The sequence below is a fragment of the Crocuta crocuta genome, unplaced genomic scaffold, assembly GCF_008692635.1.
Source record: "Crocuta crocuta isolate KB4526 unplaced genomic scaffold, BGI_CrCroc_1.0 scaffold41, whole genome shotgun sequence".
Lineage (NCBI taxonomy): Eukaryota > Metazoa > Chordata > Mammalia > Carnivora > Hyaenidae > Crocuta > Crocuta crocuta.
The window spans coordinates 9,944,453-9,963,757 of NW_027529428.1; the positions used below are offsets into that span (position 1 = coordinate 9,944,453).

Here is a 19,305-nt window from a genome sequence, read left to right on the forward strand (position 1 = left end):
GTCAACAGCTTGCCGCATGTTGGTGTGGCATGAAATGGGACTTAAGTGTTTAGGCTTCACCAATTACCAAAGTAAATACCCAAGTGGTGAGGAGAGAATAACAGAAACACCAGACAGAAGGGGCATGATTCCAATGTCATTCTTGAATTCCTGATTTGCAAAGCATCCAAGCAGAGGAAGACTCCTCCAGAAGGTTTTTGGACATTACCTGTGGTATATGGGGCACCGTTCACTTTCTCTGCTTTTTCCAGAGGAGGTGGATGTGCAGAGCACGTCACCATGTCTGCCTAGTGCTTTACTATCCCTGTCTCTGATGGACCTCCCAGCTCCACTAACCAAATTTCAGGGACTATCAGTGGAAACCCCATAGACACTGTGAGGTCTGGACAAGAATCTGAGCAGTGACCTGGCAGCAAAGAACAAAGAGCAGCCTGCCAGGCGGTGGTCAGACTATTGGACCTCGAGAAACAGACAGGACCTTAGAAGTAGCTCTGTCCAAAGTGCCTGTTTTCAGAGTGTAAAGTGAAGAACAGAGAAAGGAAGTGATCTCCCTAGGGTCACAGAGAGGCAGAGCAAGGACCACTGTGCTAGCTCAGTGCTATTTCCACTGCAGGGTCATAGTGCTGGGTGTTCTGTGCATCTGTGACATGTGAGGTCACAGGTGGCCACTGCCATCGGCACAGCACCTCAGACATGCCCCAGTGTTACCAGCCAGCACACCTTTAACTCAAGAGGCCGAAATTGTACCCCATTCTACAAATTATACGAAATCCATTTCTTCTTCCCCAAAAGGTTTCCATTCTTCCGAGTAAAAAATTGTGAATCTAATTTCCCTTAATTTCTCTGCTATCCAGGCCTCGGGGCTGGTGGGGAATGGGACGATGGGGACAGATGCCATCAGTCTTAGAGGCTTTCAGACACATTACTTGGTAAAGTAAGCCCTCCCTCCTCCAGATATCACTTTAACAAGGTCATCTGACTCTCCTTATTTCCAAATCCTCCAATCCACTGTTTTCATTGACATAGCCTGATTACACATGTAAAACAGAACAGGCAGGTAAATGCTGGTGGAACCCTCATTGTCTTCGGTTAGGTGAACATCGCCCCCTTGTGGTCAAATAAAATGCAGGCCAATTCCTTTACGGCCTTGGCTCAAAGCTGAGCTGAACCCAGAATGCTCACTGACTCCTTTATCCTGTTTCAGACCAGATCACATATAAATGACTTGAAAATAATCAAGCTTTTTATGACAAATGCCTACAAAAAAAGAATCCAGCACCTTCTCTTGTCGTTTATAAACCTAATAGCCCTTTGTGAATAAAATCATTTGCAAAAAAATGTTTTACTGGCCCCTTTCAGATTTTTATTGAATTTTACTGTGATCACTTTCCTGATAAGCCCCACCCTTCTAGACAATTCAAAAGCACAATCAGTGCCACTCACTTCAGACAATATTGGTGTCTCGTTCTTAGAATTCAAACTGATGTTCACACATAGGTTTCTCAAAAGAAAAAATATATATAGGTGTTAGGTTTGTGGTTACTCATGATTCAAATTTAGAGAATTCTTACAGGATTAAAAATAAGGCACAAATTCATAGAAATTGCTATGATTGCCTTTCGCTAGCATCCCAGGAAATCTTTCAGGGATTTTCCTGAACCCTGGGACCCAAGCCTTATCTAGAGACCATAGAGGCCATAGAGTTCAACCCTTTTACACGGGAGCCTTGAGGGAAATCAGTTGATTCATGAAGGACAGACAGAAAGAAGCCCAGGGCAGCTGATTCACAGCTAGGGTTCTCCACCCTGCCTGCCTCCCAATGCCCAGGAAAATAACACAGACGTGGAACCTCCTCTGTGGCTTTTCCTGATAGGCGCAGATGAGACGAGACAGACCCAAGAGTGTCCGGGCTTTGGGGTTTTTTGACTATTGAAATAACAGGCCTGTCTGTGAGGTACAGTTGACGGTCCAAAACCCCATAGCCTTGTTAACCAGTCCCAAAACAATGGAGAAAAGTGTTTCCATGAGTAATATTTGTAACTAAGTTTCATGTTTATGGAAAGGGCAGTCCATGAAAAGTTACTATCTTAAGACTTTCTCAAAGTTCCCTTTTGTCTGTGTTTCCCATGCTTTGCATAAAGAAGTCAGACACTTGGTCCTGTCTTGTAGCAGGATTCCTACACAAAGAGTCGTGACACCGAGGCGTTTTTAATTTCCAGGAAGCAACTTTATTGGCGCCAGCACCGCTCAGTTGGGTTCGTACCCAAAGAACTGAGCACCGAATGTCACGTGGCATAGCTTTTTATACATTTTCTATTTCTCTGTCTCCCATATATGGTAACACACATAAACATGCAGTTTGAGTAAGTAGTCTCAGTTTACAAGGTCATGAGGGATGTCACGTTGGCACACAGCCAGGTTACCTTGAAGTTTTCTTTCCCTTTTTTTTTCTCCTTAGGGTGGGGACCCTACCACAGTCTGACAGTCTGAGGATAGCTTGACTTGCCAATTCAGGCAGATTCATGAGAGGGTCCTCAGAGGAGATTCTGAAATTCTGAGAATGGTGGGGAGGAGAATAAGTCCATCTTTATGAAGGGACATTTCGGTTGGGGTTCTGATGAGCCAAGGTCAAGGATGGGAGGGTTTCTGTCACTCAACGTGTGACAGCTTTGCTCAGCTGCCTCAAATTAGGTCCCCAAGCCTGCTTTGCACCCCAAGCCAAGGGAGAGGTGGAGCTTGCTGGGCAGGGCGATGAACGGGTCAGGGGCAGCAAGCAAGTCTAAACAGCACAGGATCCCCTGTGCTTAGGCGGGTGCTTCAGTTGCTCTCCCTTCGTTCCTTCTCACTTCTACTCCACTGAGAATACCGATGGAGTGGTAGGCATGTTTCAAGTCAGTTTCCTCAATGACGTGGGGCTGACCCAAACAGGATGACTCACAGACTGTGGCTAGTTAGCTCCGATACTGACAAGAACACAATACTGAAAAACCTGAAACTGAGACTTGATCCCAACCACATCCATTATTTCATTCTTTTACTCATTCACATTCTTACCACCAAACATTCTGAATGCCTACCAAACACCAGCCACTATAAAAGGCGCTGGGGATACAATGATCAATAAAACAATTAAGGCTCTTGGTATGATAGGAAGGATACAGTAGGCCACCTCTAACCCTGAAGCCCCTTCAAATGCGTGCAGTTGACCATAGGGAAGCTGAGTAAGCATAACTGAAAACCTACCCTCAGTTTAGCAAAACAACTGAAGCTGATTTCCTAATGATGATGATTAAATGCGAGGAATTTTCTGATTCTGCCACATGAACCCACTTGAACCTTTGTTACTAGACCAGAGGTTCCACATACTTTGGTATATGTCAGAATCATCTGGAGAGCTAATAAACCATGTAGAGACCCATACACTGAAGCAGGACAGGAGCCAGGCCTTTGCACTGTCACCAAGTTTCCCAGGTGATTCTGATGCCACCAAAACTGGAGAACCACCACCATGGCTATGAGCCACTTCTGTGAAGTTGCAGAGATCTCACACAGCATCTGGAGTGGGTCCTCCATTAAGGACAAAAGTAGACAAAGCCCTCATCCCTGTCCAAAATATATCTAAGGACACAGTGCGCCGGCTCCCTCCACAGTGTGGTACCCTTGCCATTCATGGTTTAGAGTGCACTTTTGCATCAAGGAAATAAACCAGACAGTAAAATAATCAATCACACCCTTTGGAACTCTCTGTGCTCTCAAAACTTCCCACAAATGGAATCAATTCTTCCTTGACCTAGAAGAGCAAGTAGTTTTCCTCAGACCTGATAGAGCACCCTTTTGGTGTAGAAGCCAGTATTGAGTAGACAATGGTAAAAGTTCTTGTGTTTTTCCACCTATAGATCCAAGCATCTAAAACTTACCCCATAAGAAGCACTCTTTGAAAGAAAATATCCAAAAACTCCTTAATTCTGGGAAAATAAATATTCCCTTGATAGAATCTCTTCTTATGCCACCAGCATTTCTCTTAATAACCATAGGGGCACTCCTGAATAACTTCATCCTGACATCCATCCCGTCTCTGGTGAAAACGGTGCCAATTTTTTTTCGTTGTTACCAAGGGAGATCTAAACTCTAAGCATAGCCCACCTGATACAGGCCCTGGTGATAACAATCATCTTCTGGAAGGAGTCTTCATTTAGCAAGTGTAACTGGTCAGCAAGAGAGTGGTAACAAGCCTAGGTCAGAGGCAGAGCAGCACAGGGCAAGTGTGGGGGGCAGAGGGGGATCTGGGGAACGGAGTTGCTAGCGACTGGGACTCATAGTGTTTGCCATGTCAAGCCTTGTGTTTCTCTCTGCTACACTGGTGTTTTTTTCTCCCCAGCTGAAGACTTGAATAAATATTTTGATTTTCTGTTATTGCCGACGATTACTGCATCTTCTTATTTAACTTATGTCTTCTTTCCAAGCGAGAATATCCAGGTTTCGGTTGGATCTATTTTAAGGTGAATTAATTAACCAGCATAATAATACATTCATATGTTTCTTTTTTAATTATTATTTTTTTTTACTCTAAAATAGTTACAGAACACATGGCATGGAATCCCTAGTAAACCACGCTGTCTTTTGGATGTGTTTGTGTGTGTGTTTTCGTTCTTCCCTGATAGGGGAACCTGCCCCCAGACTACAGAATCAGCCTGATTGACATCGGCCTGGTGATAGAGTACCTGATGGGCGGGGCTTACCGCTGCAATTACACGCGCAAGCGCTTCAGGACGCTCTACCACAATCTCTTCGGCCCCAAGAGGGTGAGTTTTGCAGCAAGTTCCCTTCTCTGAAGTCCTAGGAGGATTAGGGCGCGACACATTTGGGATATATTTGGGATATAGATTATCTCAAGGAGGATCTCAGGTAAGAAGGCAACTGGCCCACCCACCCACCTCTTCTTCCCTCTGCCATCAAATCCTTAAAAAAAGGGGGGGGAGGGAAGTAGTGTATCGGTTGATACACTCCTTTCTCTTCCCCACTAGGTCCAATTAAAATAAGAAACTGGCAACTGGGAGTGAGCCTTAATGATCAGGGAATAATAATGAAAGTCAAATTAATCTTATCTACCTCAGAGGTTTTCAAGGTTTTTGGTCTTGGGATCTATTTATACCTTTGAAAATTATTGAGGACCCCGAAAAGCTGTTATATATGGGAGTCCTAGCTATGGGTATTATCATGTTAGAAAGTAAACACTTAAAAATATGTATTCATTAATAGTGAATATTAATTCATTTTAAGTTAACCATAAGAAGCCCATTACATGTTAACGTAAATAACATGTTCATGAAAAATAACTATTTTCATGATAAGAGTAGCATTGTACATTTTTTGGATATTTCTGTAATATCTGGCTTAATAGAAGACAGCTAGATTCTCACATCTACCTTTACATTCAGTCTGTTGCCAGACGTTTTGGTTGAAATATACAAAAAAATCTGACTTCATACAAATATATGACAAATATGACAAATATATACACATAGAGAGAGAGAGAGTGAAAAGGAGCATTTTAATAATCTTTATAGATAATTATAGATATTCTTTTTTGAAGCTACATACATCAAAACTCAACAAGTGGCAGTTTCTTTTTTTTTTTTTTATGTTTATTTACTTTGGAGAGAGGGGAAAGAGACAGAGCTCAAGCAGGGGAGGGGCAGAGAGAGAGGAAGACACAGCATCTGAAGCAGGCTCTAGGCGCTGAGCTGTCAGCACAGACCCTGACTCTGGGCTCAAACTCACAAACCATTAGATCATGACCTGACCTGAGGTCAGATGCTTAACCGTCTGAGCCATCCAGATGCCCCACAAGGGGCTGTTTCTTTTTTTTTTTTANGATCATGACCTAAGTGAAAGTCAGACGCTTAACCGACTAAGCCACCCAGGCCCCCCCACAAGGGGCTGTTTCTTAAAGATTAATTGCAATACAAAATCTGAAATAGCTTCAATGAACTTTTATACTCTGTTACTTTAAAATCCATTGGTTGATCTTACACTTTGTATGGATCTTGTAACATCAAGGATTGGTCATTGTAAAATATTGGTTTGTTGAGTCATGCAGATCTTCTCCCTGTTGACACATTTCATCAAACAGTTTCAAAAACTCGCATTCATTAATATCACCTCCAATCTCATCAGAAAAGTCTTTAACTTCTGAAAAACTGTCAAGGTCATCAGAAAAGTCTTTAACTTCTGAAAAACTGTCAAGGTCATGGGGGAAAGGATATACAAGGTTTCAAAAATTCTCACTTTTTTTCTAATTTCTGCTTGGAAAATTTTGAATTTTGCCATTGGCAATAAATACCATCAGTTGCTTTCCTTGAAATGTCAGCCCCACTTTGGCCACTTCCAAAAATATCCAAAAATATCCGCCGCGTATCCAAGACTAAAGAAACATAGTTTGTCTGCCAGTCATTCCTTCAAGCAGATAGTCCATGAAACAATGTGGCCACAAGCCAAGTAACTGCATGTTTGTCCTCAGGACAACCCAGCAGAGCTCAGTATGTGACGGGAGTGCTTCACCCGTACTTGCCATTTCATCCCTCAAAACACCGAAAAGATATTTCTTTAGTATCGAGGTTAGAGATTTAATAAAGCTAATATTTTTTTTAGGTCTCATCAAGGACTTCTTAAGAAAAAACTGGATGTTTGTTTTTAACCTTCAAGTGCATAACAGTGAATCTAATGACCACTTGTAAAGTTCGGCGCCACTGCCTTTATTCCTGTGAAAGCGCCTGGCAGTTTTATTCTCCGTTCTTTTGTGCCGTCATTGCAAATGTTAGCACAGTGTCAAAGACAAATACCATGTTAGTATTATTGGGAAAACATCTTTGACTCCCCAGAGACCCAGAAAGTATCACATGGTTCCTGGGCCACATTTGGAGAGCTGTTACTCTAGCTGGTGGTTGGCATGATTTTTATTTTTAATAAAGCTTATCTTCTCCTTTTGAAAGTATTTTGTGGTGCTACGCGGCCACTTTCAACACACCAAGAAGTATAAATAGGAAAGAAAAGAATCACCCAAATTTCAAAGCGGTTGTCACTTTAGAAGCTAAGCGGAAAGAAAGGGAGAGAGGCAAGGTTCAAGCTATTCCTACTTAAGTGGTCAAATAAAATTTTGAGGAATAGTAAGTGCTGTACCCTGACTGTGGACTCAAACAACTTTCAGGAAAGCACTCAACCATTCTGTAACACTTAAAACACAGAATGGGAATTCCTGACCCCTGAGATGTAATTTTGTGCCTTCACTCGTTAGATATAAATCAAGTTCCATAATCTGCTGATTTGCCTTCTCTCTCTGTCTTGGCCTGTGGCTATTTTGCACATTCCCAGTACGACCAATGATGCTACTATATGTGCTGACAGCTTTTCATGCCACAGAGCACCTTTGGCTGCCATCAGCACATGCCCTTGTGACATGCACCCTTGTTTCATTGGGCAGCTGCATAGAGAGGTAGTTGACATGAAGCCTCTGAACATATATTCTGAGTAATGTTCCAAGTCTCTAGGTAATAGAGGTCTTTCAGAGGTTTGAGAAACACCTCACGGTTTGACTGAACATTTCATGGCTCACCCAAATGTCTGAGATCATGGAGATGTCAGCCAAATAGGATGGTTCTAGGAAGATAGAAGAAATGTTGACCCATAGAAGAGATTATAAATCTGGAGGCTCTACCCTCGGGCAATACCACTGTGCCTTTCTAGATTTCTAATTTTCTGTGATTCACTAAAATCACTAAATCCCTAATTCTCCTAGAATTTCTATAAATAGGTTCCTCTTGTAGCATTTTTATTTTTTTAGTGAAATGAATAAATGCTATATGGTACCATATAGAGTTGTTCTATTACCTGGTTAAGATATAATAGGATTCTTTTCTTACCTCTATAAAGAAAGATCTAACTTTATGTATAACATTTTTTTAAACAGCCCAAAGCCTTGAAACTACTGGGAATGGAGGTGAGTATTTGCCCAAATTATTAATGTCAATTATTTATATATATTCATTATTCATTAATATATTCATGAATATTCATTCATATATTCTTTATATATATTCATTCATATATATCCATTCATATACTCTATATATACATATATATAAATAATTGACATATATATACTCATTCAATTGGTAAGGCTTAGCACATGATTCTAAAATAAGAAGTGAACTTCTTCCCAGTGTTGAGAGGGCAAGTCACATAGCTTTCAAAATTCCACCCTGAGGTTACATTAGCAAGAAAATAAATCGTATTTGAAATACTAACTCGAAAACCAAAGAAGCATATAAATTCCAGTAAGTGAAATCTATTCAAGGGTGTTTACAAATGGCAACCGATCTAGAGGCCAGAAATACTTCACAAATGCACCTAAGAGGTATGTAGAAACTCAAGACAGATTATCTGTTTCCCAGCTTTTGTTCCTGTGGGTATTGTTGCTTTTGCACCTGCAAGTATAGGATGTCCTTGTCCTTTCAGAGAAAAGGGTAGTGCTCTCCATCATGAGACACAAATAACCTTACGTGTAGAAAAAAAAATGGACGAAAGTAAAGGAAGGAAGGAAGGGGGGAAGGGAGGGAGAGAGGGAGGAAGGGAAATTGCAAAAAGCCATTGAAAAATACTTTTTAAAAATTGAAGTATAACGCTGATCTTATGCACTTATGATAACTTGTTTTAAAGTTAGGCATGAGTGCTTCTGGGAAAGGTGCTGGGATAGGCTAGTTCCTTCTGTATCAATCCCAGAGCAGGGTCCATAGTAGATATACAGCAAATAACTATTTGATATATTTAGTTGACTCATCTCTCACTCCACCCCTGTTTTTTTCCCTAAAATGACAGGATGATGTTCCCTTGAGGCGAGGAAGAAAGACAACCAAGAAGCGAGAAGAAGAGGTGGACATTGACCTGGATGACCCTGAGATCAACCACTTCCCTTTCCCTTTCCACGAGCTGATGGTGTGGGCCGTCCTGATGAAGAGGCAGAAGATGGCCCTATTCTTCTGGCAGCATGGCGAGGAGGCCATGGCCAAGGCCCTGGTGGCCTGTAAGCTCTGCAAAGCCATGGCTCACGAGGCGTCTGAGAATGACATGGTCGACGACATCTCTCAGGAGCTGAACCACAACTCCAGGTGGGCCAGCCCAGCAAATGGGGTGATCAGGAGGGGAGAGAAGAGGAGGCAGACTCCAAATATCAGAGGGTCTGAGTTACTCAAACCATTCTGTGGAGGTAGGGTCATCTCAGTGGTACACACAGAGGGTGGACACCAATAGTTAACATATATGGCACACAGTGCTAGATACAGGCCTCATGGACATGTAGATTTTATTTCAGCCTCTCAACTGCCTCAAAAGTTTGTCCTTGTATTATGCATATTTTATATTAAAATTTTTTTTTCAATGTTTATTTATTTTGAGAGAGAGAGAGACAGAGCACGAACAGGGGAGGGGCAGAGAGAAAGGGAGACGCAGAATCTGAAGCAGGCTCTAGGCTCTGGGCTGTCAGCTCAGAGCCCAACGTGGGGCTTGAACTCATGAACCACGAGATCATGACTTGAGCCGAAGTTGGACACTTAAACAACTAAGCCACCCAGGCGCCCCTATTATGTATATTTTAAAGCTGAAGAAAGTGAGACTCAGAGGATTTAATTAAGTTGTTTAGGATCACAAGCTTGTGTGATTGATAAGGTTCAGCTATGAACTGAGGTCTATCACATTTGCGAAGACCTACCACACTCTAATCGTTGATTTTTTTTTTTTTTTTTTTTTGGTCTGCCTCCCTCATCTGTAGCCTTGAACTGGGGACCTTGAGTACCAGGAACGTGTCCTGTTTGGCTTACACCCCCAGTTCTAAACACAGTATCTAGCACACGGTAGATGCTTAATGGATGTTGGCTAGATGAATGAATGAACAGACTAGATCCTGTAAGCAACAACGAGGCCGCACAGTTGACCACCTTTTGTGGCTTGGCCAGTGGGTCCCCACTTTCATCATCCGAGGCCCCAAGATGGCCAAAGGACAACCCCCCACGTTGTCTTTCAGGGACTTTGGCCAGCTGGCAGTGGAGCTTCTGGACCAATCTTACAAGCAGGACGAACAGCTGGCCATGAAGCTGCTGACCTATGAGCTGAAGAACTGGAGCAACGCCACATGCCTGCAGCTTGCTGTGGCCGCCAAGCACCGCGACTTCATCGCACACACGTGCAGCCAGATGTTGCTCACTGACATGTGGATGGGCCGGCTCCGGATGCGCAAGAACTCAGGCCTCAAGGTCAGCGCGCCCAGAAGGCCCTGTTGGCCTTGAGGACCAGAGGGTCGGTTTGGGGCTTTCCAAACCTATAGAACTGGGCATTTTTTTAATCTCAGGAGGGTGGTTTTGAGCCCCAACTGTGACCCAAAATCTTCAATATAGTGGGGATTTTTTTCATATAGAGACCACAGCCTACCCCAAATCCTGCTAAATCAGAGCCTCTAGAGATGGTCTGCCTAAACATTAGTATTTTGCAGAAGACCCAAAGGTGATGGTCACACACAGGGACCCTAGGAGGTACATTTGCTCTGGCACAAGCCATGCTGCCCCCCGGCCATGCAAACCTCAGTGCCTTGGCCCTCCTTTTTACCTTGTCGTAGAGACCTAGGCTCCTGCCAGCGATGCTTGAGAAACGTTTTAGCCCGAAATAAAAAGGAGATGGATTTATGTGTAAAGGTGTTGCTAGACCATCTTGGTCTGTCCTTAAGTGGCAAAAAACAAGTTGCAGACCAGTTATGTGGAGCCCGAGTCTATGTTGGGTTTTTTTAAGCCATGTACATGCATGTACAGTTATATCTGTATAAATTAATTTTTTTAAGAAACCAGGAAGGATACTCAGCCAGTTGTCTGTAGTGGTTACCTCGGGGGCTGGAAGTACAAGACACAGGAGGATGTGTGGCTTTGCTTCTTTACGTTTTCTTCGGTGTTTTGCAAGGAAGACATTTGACTAGAAGACGCAAAAGAAAGAAAATGGGAGGGAAGAGACTGAAAGGAGTTTTCAAATGCTTTCTCTGTTTAGAGTTTGTGGCTGTTACAGCTGAAGCCAGGCTCATATTTACCCGGGAAATCCCTGGTCTAAGCAACTCTGAGTCAGCCCAAGGCCAAAAGGCCACCGGACCAGAGCAATCAGCTGAGGCCACCTGATGGAAGCGGCTCCCCCCACCACGCTGTCCTCCCTGCAGCTCTGGGCCCCCAGAGTCTCCGAAGGACTCCATGAAGTGGGCCGGGTCATGGGCGCTCTATAGCCGCACTGCCAGTGACCGCCAAGCCTGGCTCTCAGCTCCAAGGACAGGGTGTCATGTCCCCTGGAGGCTGCCAGCACGCCACCTGAGCCCTCCCAGGCCTGCGAGGTACCCTGAGTTCAGGGTCACCACCCTCCCCCTTCCCGTGGTGGCTGAGTCCCTGTGAGCATTCAAGCACAGGCTGTCCCTGCCTCGTTACTTGCGGGTCATTTTTACTTACCGTTCAGGATCTCTCTGAGCCCCTCACCTTGGTGCGGTTTCTTCAGGGAGGTTCATAGTCAGGAGCCTTGTAGAACAGAACCAGTTTAGTGATGGAGGGAAGAGGCAGGAGAAGATCCGGGTAAGACAAGTCACATGTGCGATTATCATTCGAATGGAGAATGAGGGGCGCCTGGGTGGCTCAGTCAATTAAGCGTACAACTTCAGCTCAGGGCATGACCTCACAGCTCAGAGGTTCAAGTCCCTCATTGGGCTCTGTGCTCACAGCTCAGAGCCTGGAGCCTGCTTCAGATTCTGTGCCTCCCTCTCTCTCTGCCCCTCCCCCACTCGCACTGTGTGTGTGTGTGTGTGTGTGTGTGTGTGTGTGTGTCTCTCTCTCAAAAATAAACATCTAAAAACTGAAAAACAAATGGAGAATGAGATTGCCCTCTCGTGAGAGGGGTCCATGTATTTGTTACCATCACATGGCCTCTGAAGCGTAGTTTATACATGAGAGAAACACAGTGCTTTCCTGCCTGGAGTATTTGTGCAGGCAATTCTCATGGTGAACACAAAGCCCACGAGTATGTGTGTGTGTGTGCACGTGTTTCTGTTGTCTAGTAGCAAGTGCCAGGGGAATACTCTGAAATGAAAACACACTTTCCCACATGGACTTTCTCAAGGTCAACTTGGGATGGCATTTTTTATGGAGATACCCAGATGATGCATAATCAACTCCACTTGACATGTTAGCAAACAAATGCCAGTGGACATATGTTTGAATTGCTTTCACAAAGCCAAGCGCTAATGGCTAAATGAGAGTCTGAATTCTTTCCCATTTTTGCCTTGGGCAGGCCCCTTACTCTCCTCAGCTTCCCCCATGAGAAGTGAGTGTTAATTGGGTATGTTTGGGCAAGACGCTCCTTTTCTCCAAAAACTATGTGGTGTTAGGCACAGCCATGCATAACAGTTCTCAGATGGACAAGAGTGACCCTCTGAGTGTTAACAGGTGCAGTCCTCACTAAGGGTGCACACACATGTGCAAACAAACATGTGCACTCACACACACACACACACACACATACCACCTTAGGCCCTCTGAGTCTAAGAGAAAAAAAAAACACCCTAATCTTAATCCTTTAAATGTGATTATTATTATTATCATTATTATTACTTTAGGTAATTCTGGGAATTCTACTTCCTCCTTCAATTCTCAGCTTGGAGTTCAAGAACAAAGACGACATGCCGTATATGTCTCAGGCCCAGGAAATCCACCTTCAAGAGAAGGAGCCAGAAGAGCCAGAGAAGCCCACAAAGGAAAAAGATGAAGAGGACATGGAACTGACAGTAAGGAAAACGATACCATCATTATCCGTGGGAGCAACCCTACCCCTCTCTCCTGTGGGTTCAGCTTAAGACTCAATAACGCCCGGGGTCATCCTCCGGCCAGGCGCTTTCGTTTAAGCATTGAGACCAGGGTATTATAAAAGTGTCTTCTCTCTGCACAGATAACAGAACTATAGAGACTGTGTGTGTGCAAAATCCTTCAGCCGGGGTCATGGGACAACCCAGTGAAACCCAAAAGCCAGGCACCCTCAGTTGTCCAAACAAGCCATGCTTTAAATGGCGGGTGCTGGGGCAGTCTTAGCATATGAAGAAGGCAAAGGAATGTACGACGTGGGGGTAGCCAGCCGGCCGCACTGGGCTGGTGCCTTTCTGGTGATCAGATGCTACGCCTTTATCTGTCTTCAGGGTCAGGCTCCCAAATGCAAGACTAATTGAATTTTGAGGTTTGTATGGAAGGCTTTTATTAGCTCTCCTGGTGTAATTATAGAACATGGATGCTTTGTTCTGCAGCGGGAAGGGGCAGCTGGGCATGGGACCGCTTCCCGCAGCCCCGCCTGAGCAGTGTGACCGTTACTGGATTGTGTCCAAAGTCTAAAAATGTCACATGCTGTTAAAGAGACAAACAGGGCCTCGTAGCTTTGGAGACATCGAGCGACAGCTCCGTAGGACTTCCCTGATGTCTTCCACCCTCCCCACCACCCTGAGCAATGGCTGTGATGACCCAAAAAACCTGTAAGGAGAGAAAACCAAAATTAGTTTTGCGCAGGTGACAAAAGGCCCTTTGCATTATTATCCTACCAGGACCGCCCTGTGAATTGCTTTTCCTCCAGATCAACAGTATTTCCTTCCGAAAGGAAATGGTCCCAATTCCGAGTACAACAGGGTCTATGCATCTGACAATTCTTTTGATGGATTAATTATTCACAGTTTTTGACTCACAGAGTTAAAAGCCAGTGTTTGTTTTCCACTTCAGGATTCTTATAAAAACTAGCACTGGCGTCTGCTTGCCTCTGTGACAGGATCAGATGACTGTCTTCTCTAAAGTTCTTACCATAATTTTGGCCTCTGAATCCTTCAGGGATAGAGAAGGATATTTTAATCATTAGCAGAAACATTAGCAGTAATAATACCAAATCTTTATGAGAGGGGTAAAGAGTGTTCACTCTGGAGTCAGAATCTTGCCCCTACACCTACTCACTATGGGACATTGGACACGGTTTCTTAACCTCTAACATGGGAATAATACCATTGTCTAGCTCACAGGCAGTTTGCAGTTTAAAAAGTGTACGTGATTTTTTGTAGACTGGGGCCTGGCACACGGTAAACCTTGTTAAATGTTTGTGAATATTGTTATAATGGTACTAGGTATTTTATGTGCACTTATTCATGGAGTCCTCACAAAAATCCTATGAGATGGGAACTGTTATTATCCCATTTTACAGGTAAGGAAGCTGAGACTCAGAGAAGTTAAGTTACCCAAGGTTACCCAGCTAATTGGTTGCAAGGTCAGGATTAGAAACCAGGCAGAGATCCCCTTGGCTGTGCTTTTAGCCTCTAGCCTCAGGGATGCAAAGAATTTCTTCTCAGTCTCAAATGTAGCCATGCACCTGGTTTGGTCTACCTCGTAGCAGAAAGAATTCAAAAATAATGTACAGTGGGGCGCCTGGGTGCCTCAGTGTTTTGAGCATCTGACTTCGGCTCAGGTCATGATTTCATGGTTTATGGGTTCGAGCCCCACATCAGGTTCTGTGCTGGCAGCTCAGAGCCTGGAGCCTGTTTCAGATTCTGGGTCTCCCTCTCTCTCTGCCCCTCCCCCACTCATGCTCTGTCTCAAAATAAATAAACTCTAAAAAAAATATTTTTTAAATAATAATGCACGGGCCTCCTATGTCCCTTATGACTTGGCCTTGAAGCCTCAAGGCCAAGGACCCTGTGAATGCAGCCAGAGCTGAATCACCATTCTCTCTGAGTGGGTCTCAAGGAGGAAAACAAAGAAGGCAGCTCCCTTCTCCTGCTCCATGTAGAGCTTTGAGAACCTGATCCCTCAAGAAATCACACTAAAGGTTGCATCTGAGACTGAGAGCAAAGTCTGCTTCCCAGAGAATAGACCCTACAGTTGTGTACTGAGAACCCACGTAAAAGACATCACACCAGCAGTACTGCCCGGACTGCATCCTCACAGGCAGAAACAGCTAAAAGGCAAGGAAGAAGGGACTTGTGGACTGGTAAAATTAGGGCTGGACAGCAGATATCTTTAAGGTAGACCCTCTTTTGACCCTAATGACAAATTCTGTCCTTGCGGGAGCTCTTGTGTTTGCTCACCCTGGAGAGGATTGGAGAATGCAGCTTGCTGACACCTCCATTCCTTTCCTGGGAAAGATATTAGAACTTCTGTGTTACACTTACCTATCCTTTCTTGGATGGGTGTGTTTTCCCCTGGCCGCTCCAAAATTACACACAAAATATGAGCCTCATTTTCACTCTCAGTAGCCTTTAAGTGGCCTAGTTCACGTCAATGGATCTTTCCCAGGCTTGACATCTGTATCCAGCCAGCGAAAAGTCTGAAATCTGTATTGTGTAGTGTTGCCTGTATTTGACCCCATTACATTCTGCGTAAGGAATGTAGTCAAAGGAAATGTTTGACTACTGGGAAGAGAAATCAAGAAAATCAGTGAGTTAAGCCGCTTAGGCTGGAATTAATGAAATTTTGAAAATGCTTTACTTAAACCCACTAAAGAAAAGCTTTTTAAAAATGCATTCACTTGGGAATGTATCTGAATATTGAAGGCAAAGCAGGCTATGTTGTTTCTGTTTTTGTTTTACCTGCATTGCCAGATGAGTGTTTTTGCATTCTGCCTAATAAAGCCCCAACATGTCCACAGACCCAAGGCATTGTCTCAGTCAGCTCTGCTGGGGAAGCCGCTATTTCTAGAGGTTATCCCAAGATGTCACTCTCCAAAATGCCTACAACCCTCCAAGCTGCCTTAACTCACATCCTATTATGTCCCCAAATATTATTGTATTATTGAGCAAATAAAGAAGCAGAACAGAAGCAGGGCAATTATGTTACATAAATTATACATTATAGAAGGATGTAACCTCAGAGTTTCTTGAGGTCATTGGTCATTATTGATAGAAGTCAAATGTGCATACCCATCATGGAAACTGACCCAGCTCACCGATCAAAATAAAGGCTGGGAGGCCATTGAATGGGATCTTACCTATTCATTAAGTCAAGGTAATTTTCTAGCCACATAGGCTATAAAGGAATGGAAGTTACCTTGTTACCTTCTCCAGAAATCCTATTGGTTATAGGTTCACCATATGTGATTGTTACATATTTGAGTTAGGTGGATAGTTGAGGCAATAACAAAAGTAGTTGAAACTAATATTTGTATATCTTGAGTAAGGTGGTTTGAAACCAGAATTATCTGCTCTCAAATTCAAGATGAACAAATGATTTCTATAGTTAGATCTCTCAGCTCTAAACCCGTATCCCACCCCTTATTTCTTATCCTAAATCCTTGTCAGTCCCTGAGCAGTTAGAAGGATTTTCCCTGTTCTCACATTTAATAAAAAATCTCATTTCCCAAGGTAGAACTAACCTTGTCTTTAGAATAATACCAAAAGAGGGGCACCTGGGTGGCTCAATCGGTTAACCGTCCGACTTCGGCTCAGATCATGATCTCACGGTTTGTGAGTTCGAGCCTCCTGTTGGGCTCCGTGCTGATAGCTCAGAGCCTGGAGTCTTGTTCAGATTCTGTGTCGCCCCCTCTCTCCCCCCTTTCCCTGCTCATTCTCTTTCTCTCCCTGTTTCTCAATAATAAATTAAAAAATAAATGTTAAACATTTTTTAAAAAAGAATAATACCAGAAGAATTAAAGCCAAGAGACAATGCTGTAATAGAGCCCTAACAACGTCTTTCTTTTCTCTGATGAGAAATTCCACACCAGATTATCTTCATCAAGACTATTCAAGAAACTCTCAGTTCACTATAACTAAACACTAGCTAGTATACACAAAGCATTTATTAAGTGCCAGATGCTTATTGACTTGTAGACCAAACCTAAAGCAGGTGCTATTATTACCTCCAATTTAAAGATAAAGAAATGAAGATTCAGAGAAGTTAAAAGATTTACCCAAAGTGCCATGGATTCTGAGCATCCAAGAGTTTCAGTCCTCCTTCTGAAAGACCCAAAGTCTGGAACTCTTCACCAGTATGATCTTCAGCCATATTTGACTCATCCCATTACTTACTACCCAGAGAGGCATGCATCTGCCTTTTCTCAAATTCTGCCTTTTTTGTGATGTTTCATTGTCATTTTTGCTGCTGCTGTTGTCATGAGTAAGAAGAAAATAATTCAATTCATAAGGAAGCTTCCAACAGCTTGGAGATGAGGCCCCTCCAGGTGAGGCCTGACTTCTAGTCCCTCCCGGCTGAGTCTCCCACACAGAGGAAGGCAGGGTGCCTAGGGGTCTCCATGAAACTAACACAGGTTTTATGAAGTTTGAGATCAGGGAACTAAGGTTTATGCCTAAGGGTTGAGGAGATGTTTCTAACCTAACTAAGCTCCAAGCACTTCAGATAACTTAACCTCTTGAATACTCATAACCTTTGGGTAAGTTAGATATTACTGGTCTAATGTGTGTGTGTGTGTGTGTGTGTGTGTGTGTGTGTGTGTGCTTACTTAAGAGTCATTAGCATGAGTGGAGACAGAATTCAGATCTAGATCTGCCTGTCTCACTACTACAGGGAGAGGGGTGGAAAGAAAAAATAAATTCCTGGTCTTCCGAGGTTATACTCTTTCTCCTTCTCGGAACCCTGGGTATCTTCCATTATGGAAACTTCCAGAGCTCCCATGGTAGAATAGAAGGGAATGGTCAAGAGACATCCCTGCCTTCCATCCCAGCCAAATACCTTTGATTCTATGTATGATGCAAAGGCACGCTTAGGGAAGACACAACCTATGAATCTCTGGGGACCTTGGACAAAACTCTTAGGTTCTATGAGCATACATTCCTGACCTGTAAAATAAGCACATTGAACTACATGCTGTCCAGAGCCCTGCCATGATGGTATTGATTCTCTTCCACTGTAGGCCATGTTGGGTCGAAACAACGGGGAGTCTTCCAGAAAGAAGGATGAAGAGGAAGTTCAGAGCAGACACCGGTTAATCCCCCTGGGCAGAAAAATCTACGAATTCTACAATGCACCCATCGTGAAGTTCTGGTTCTACACTGTAAGCATCTTCCTTTTTCTTCTTCCTAATGGGTAGCCACAAAGAGCCAATGTCAATTTCACGTGCACCTTTGTGGTTTCCTCTGTGAGTCATAATATAAGGATCACACAGGCAGGGAGGAAAGCTTTTCCCAAGAGTTCTGTAAGATGTGTGGAGTTTGTGAGGCGGCTTCTCCAGCTTCTGCATTTCTCCTCCTTGCAGAAAATAAAGGAAATGGGAAAAGTGAGAACTCACAGAAATAGAGGTGGGATGAGTATGAGTCTAGTCTAGCAGGAAAATAGATGTCATTTTATAAAACACTTCTGTGTTCTGGATGGATGCATGCTGGTTCAGAGTTGCCCATTTTAGACGCCCATCCTGGGTGTGGGGAACATTTGAAGGGTAAGGGCTGAGCAGAGTGTTCAAAGTAACACCACTAAAGGTGGGTAGCCTACATGTATAACTACTCCCAATCTGCTAGTGTCATCAAACAGCCTTTCTTGTTCAGAACGATGAAACAACATGCCAACCAAAGCAGTAAAATTACTCAAAGTAACTATAATCACGGTGAAGATTGTTTCGTGCACACCCTGCAAATATTTTGTGCCCACAAGACGAAAGCTAGTCCCTGAAATAACCTCTTGAGATGATACAAATGGCTGGGCTGTTGGTTTTCTACTTCTGTTTTTCATGATATTTTAAGCTGAAGGTGAGCTGCACCCAGGTCATCTCTCATTCTCTCCAGTCGCAGCGGCCCTGTGCCAGATGAGGGACAGGTGTCCGTATTTTTGGCCTTTCTCACAACCAGCTACACACCAGGCACTTGAGTCAGCAAAGGAAAATCCTAGTCTGAGGCCAAGATGACTCAAATGACCAGATAAGGTGTTTTGTGCGTGTGTGTGGCCCTGTATGCTGACACTTACCGCTGGCTTTCAGTGAGGCTTTCTCAGCCTCAGCACTGTGGACATGGGGTGCAGAAGAATTCTTTGCTGAGAAGCACTGTCCTGTGTACTGTAGCATGTCCAGCCGCACCCCTGGCCTCAGTCCACTAGACGCCAGTAGCACTCCCCAGCCCCCAAGTGTGACAAGCACAATGTCTCTGGACATCGCCACATGTCCCTTTATGGGCTTCCATTGCTAGCTGAAAACTACTGGTTGTTTTGTTTTGTTTTTTTAATTTTTGTCACGTTTATTTATCTTTGAGAGAGAGAGAGAGAGAGCACAGTCAGGAGGAGC

General features: G+C 43.8%; 1 protein-coding gene across 1 annotated transcript in view; it reads left to right on the plus strand.

Annotated features, from left to right (window-relative positions):
- Window positions 1-19,305, plus strand: part of TRPM3 (transient receptor potential cation channel subfamily M member 3) — a 494,196-nt gene that overhangs the window by 411,325 nt on the left and 63,566 nt on the right. The window contains exons 14-20 of the mRNA XM_077759293.1: window positions 4,464-4,499; window positions 4,662-4,802; window positions 7,967-7,996; window positions 8,875-9,164; window positions 10,076-10,304; window positions 12,683-12,850; window positions 17,950-18,090. Of these exons, the coding sequence (XP_077615419.1) occupies window positions 4,464-4,499; window positions 4,662-4,802; window positions 7,967-7,996; window positions 8,875-9,164; window positions 10,076-10,304; window positions 12,683-12,850; window positions 17,950-18,090 (1,035 nt within the window). The remainder of the gene's footprint in view (window positions 1-4,463; window positions 4,500-4,661; window positions 4,803-7,966; window positions 7,997-8,874; window positions 9,165-10,075; window positions 10,305-12,682; window positions 12,851-17,949; window positions 18,091-19,305) is intronic.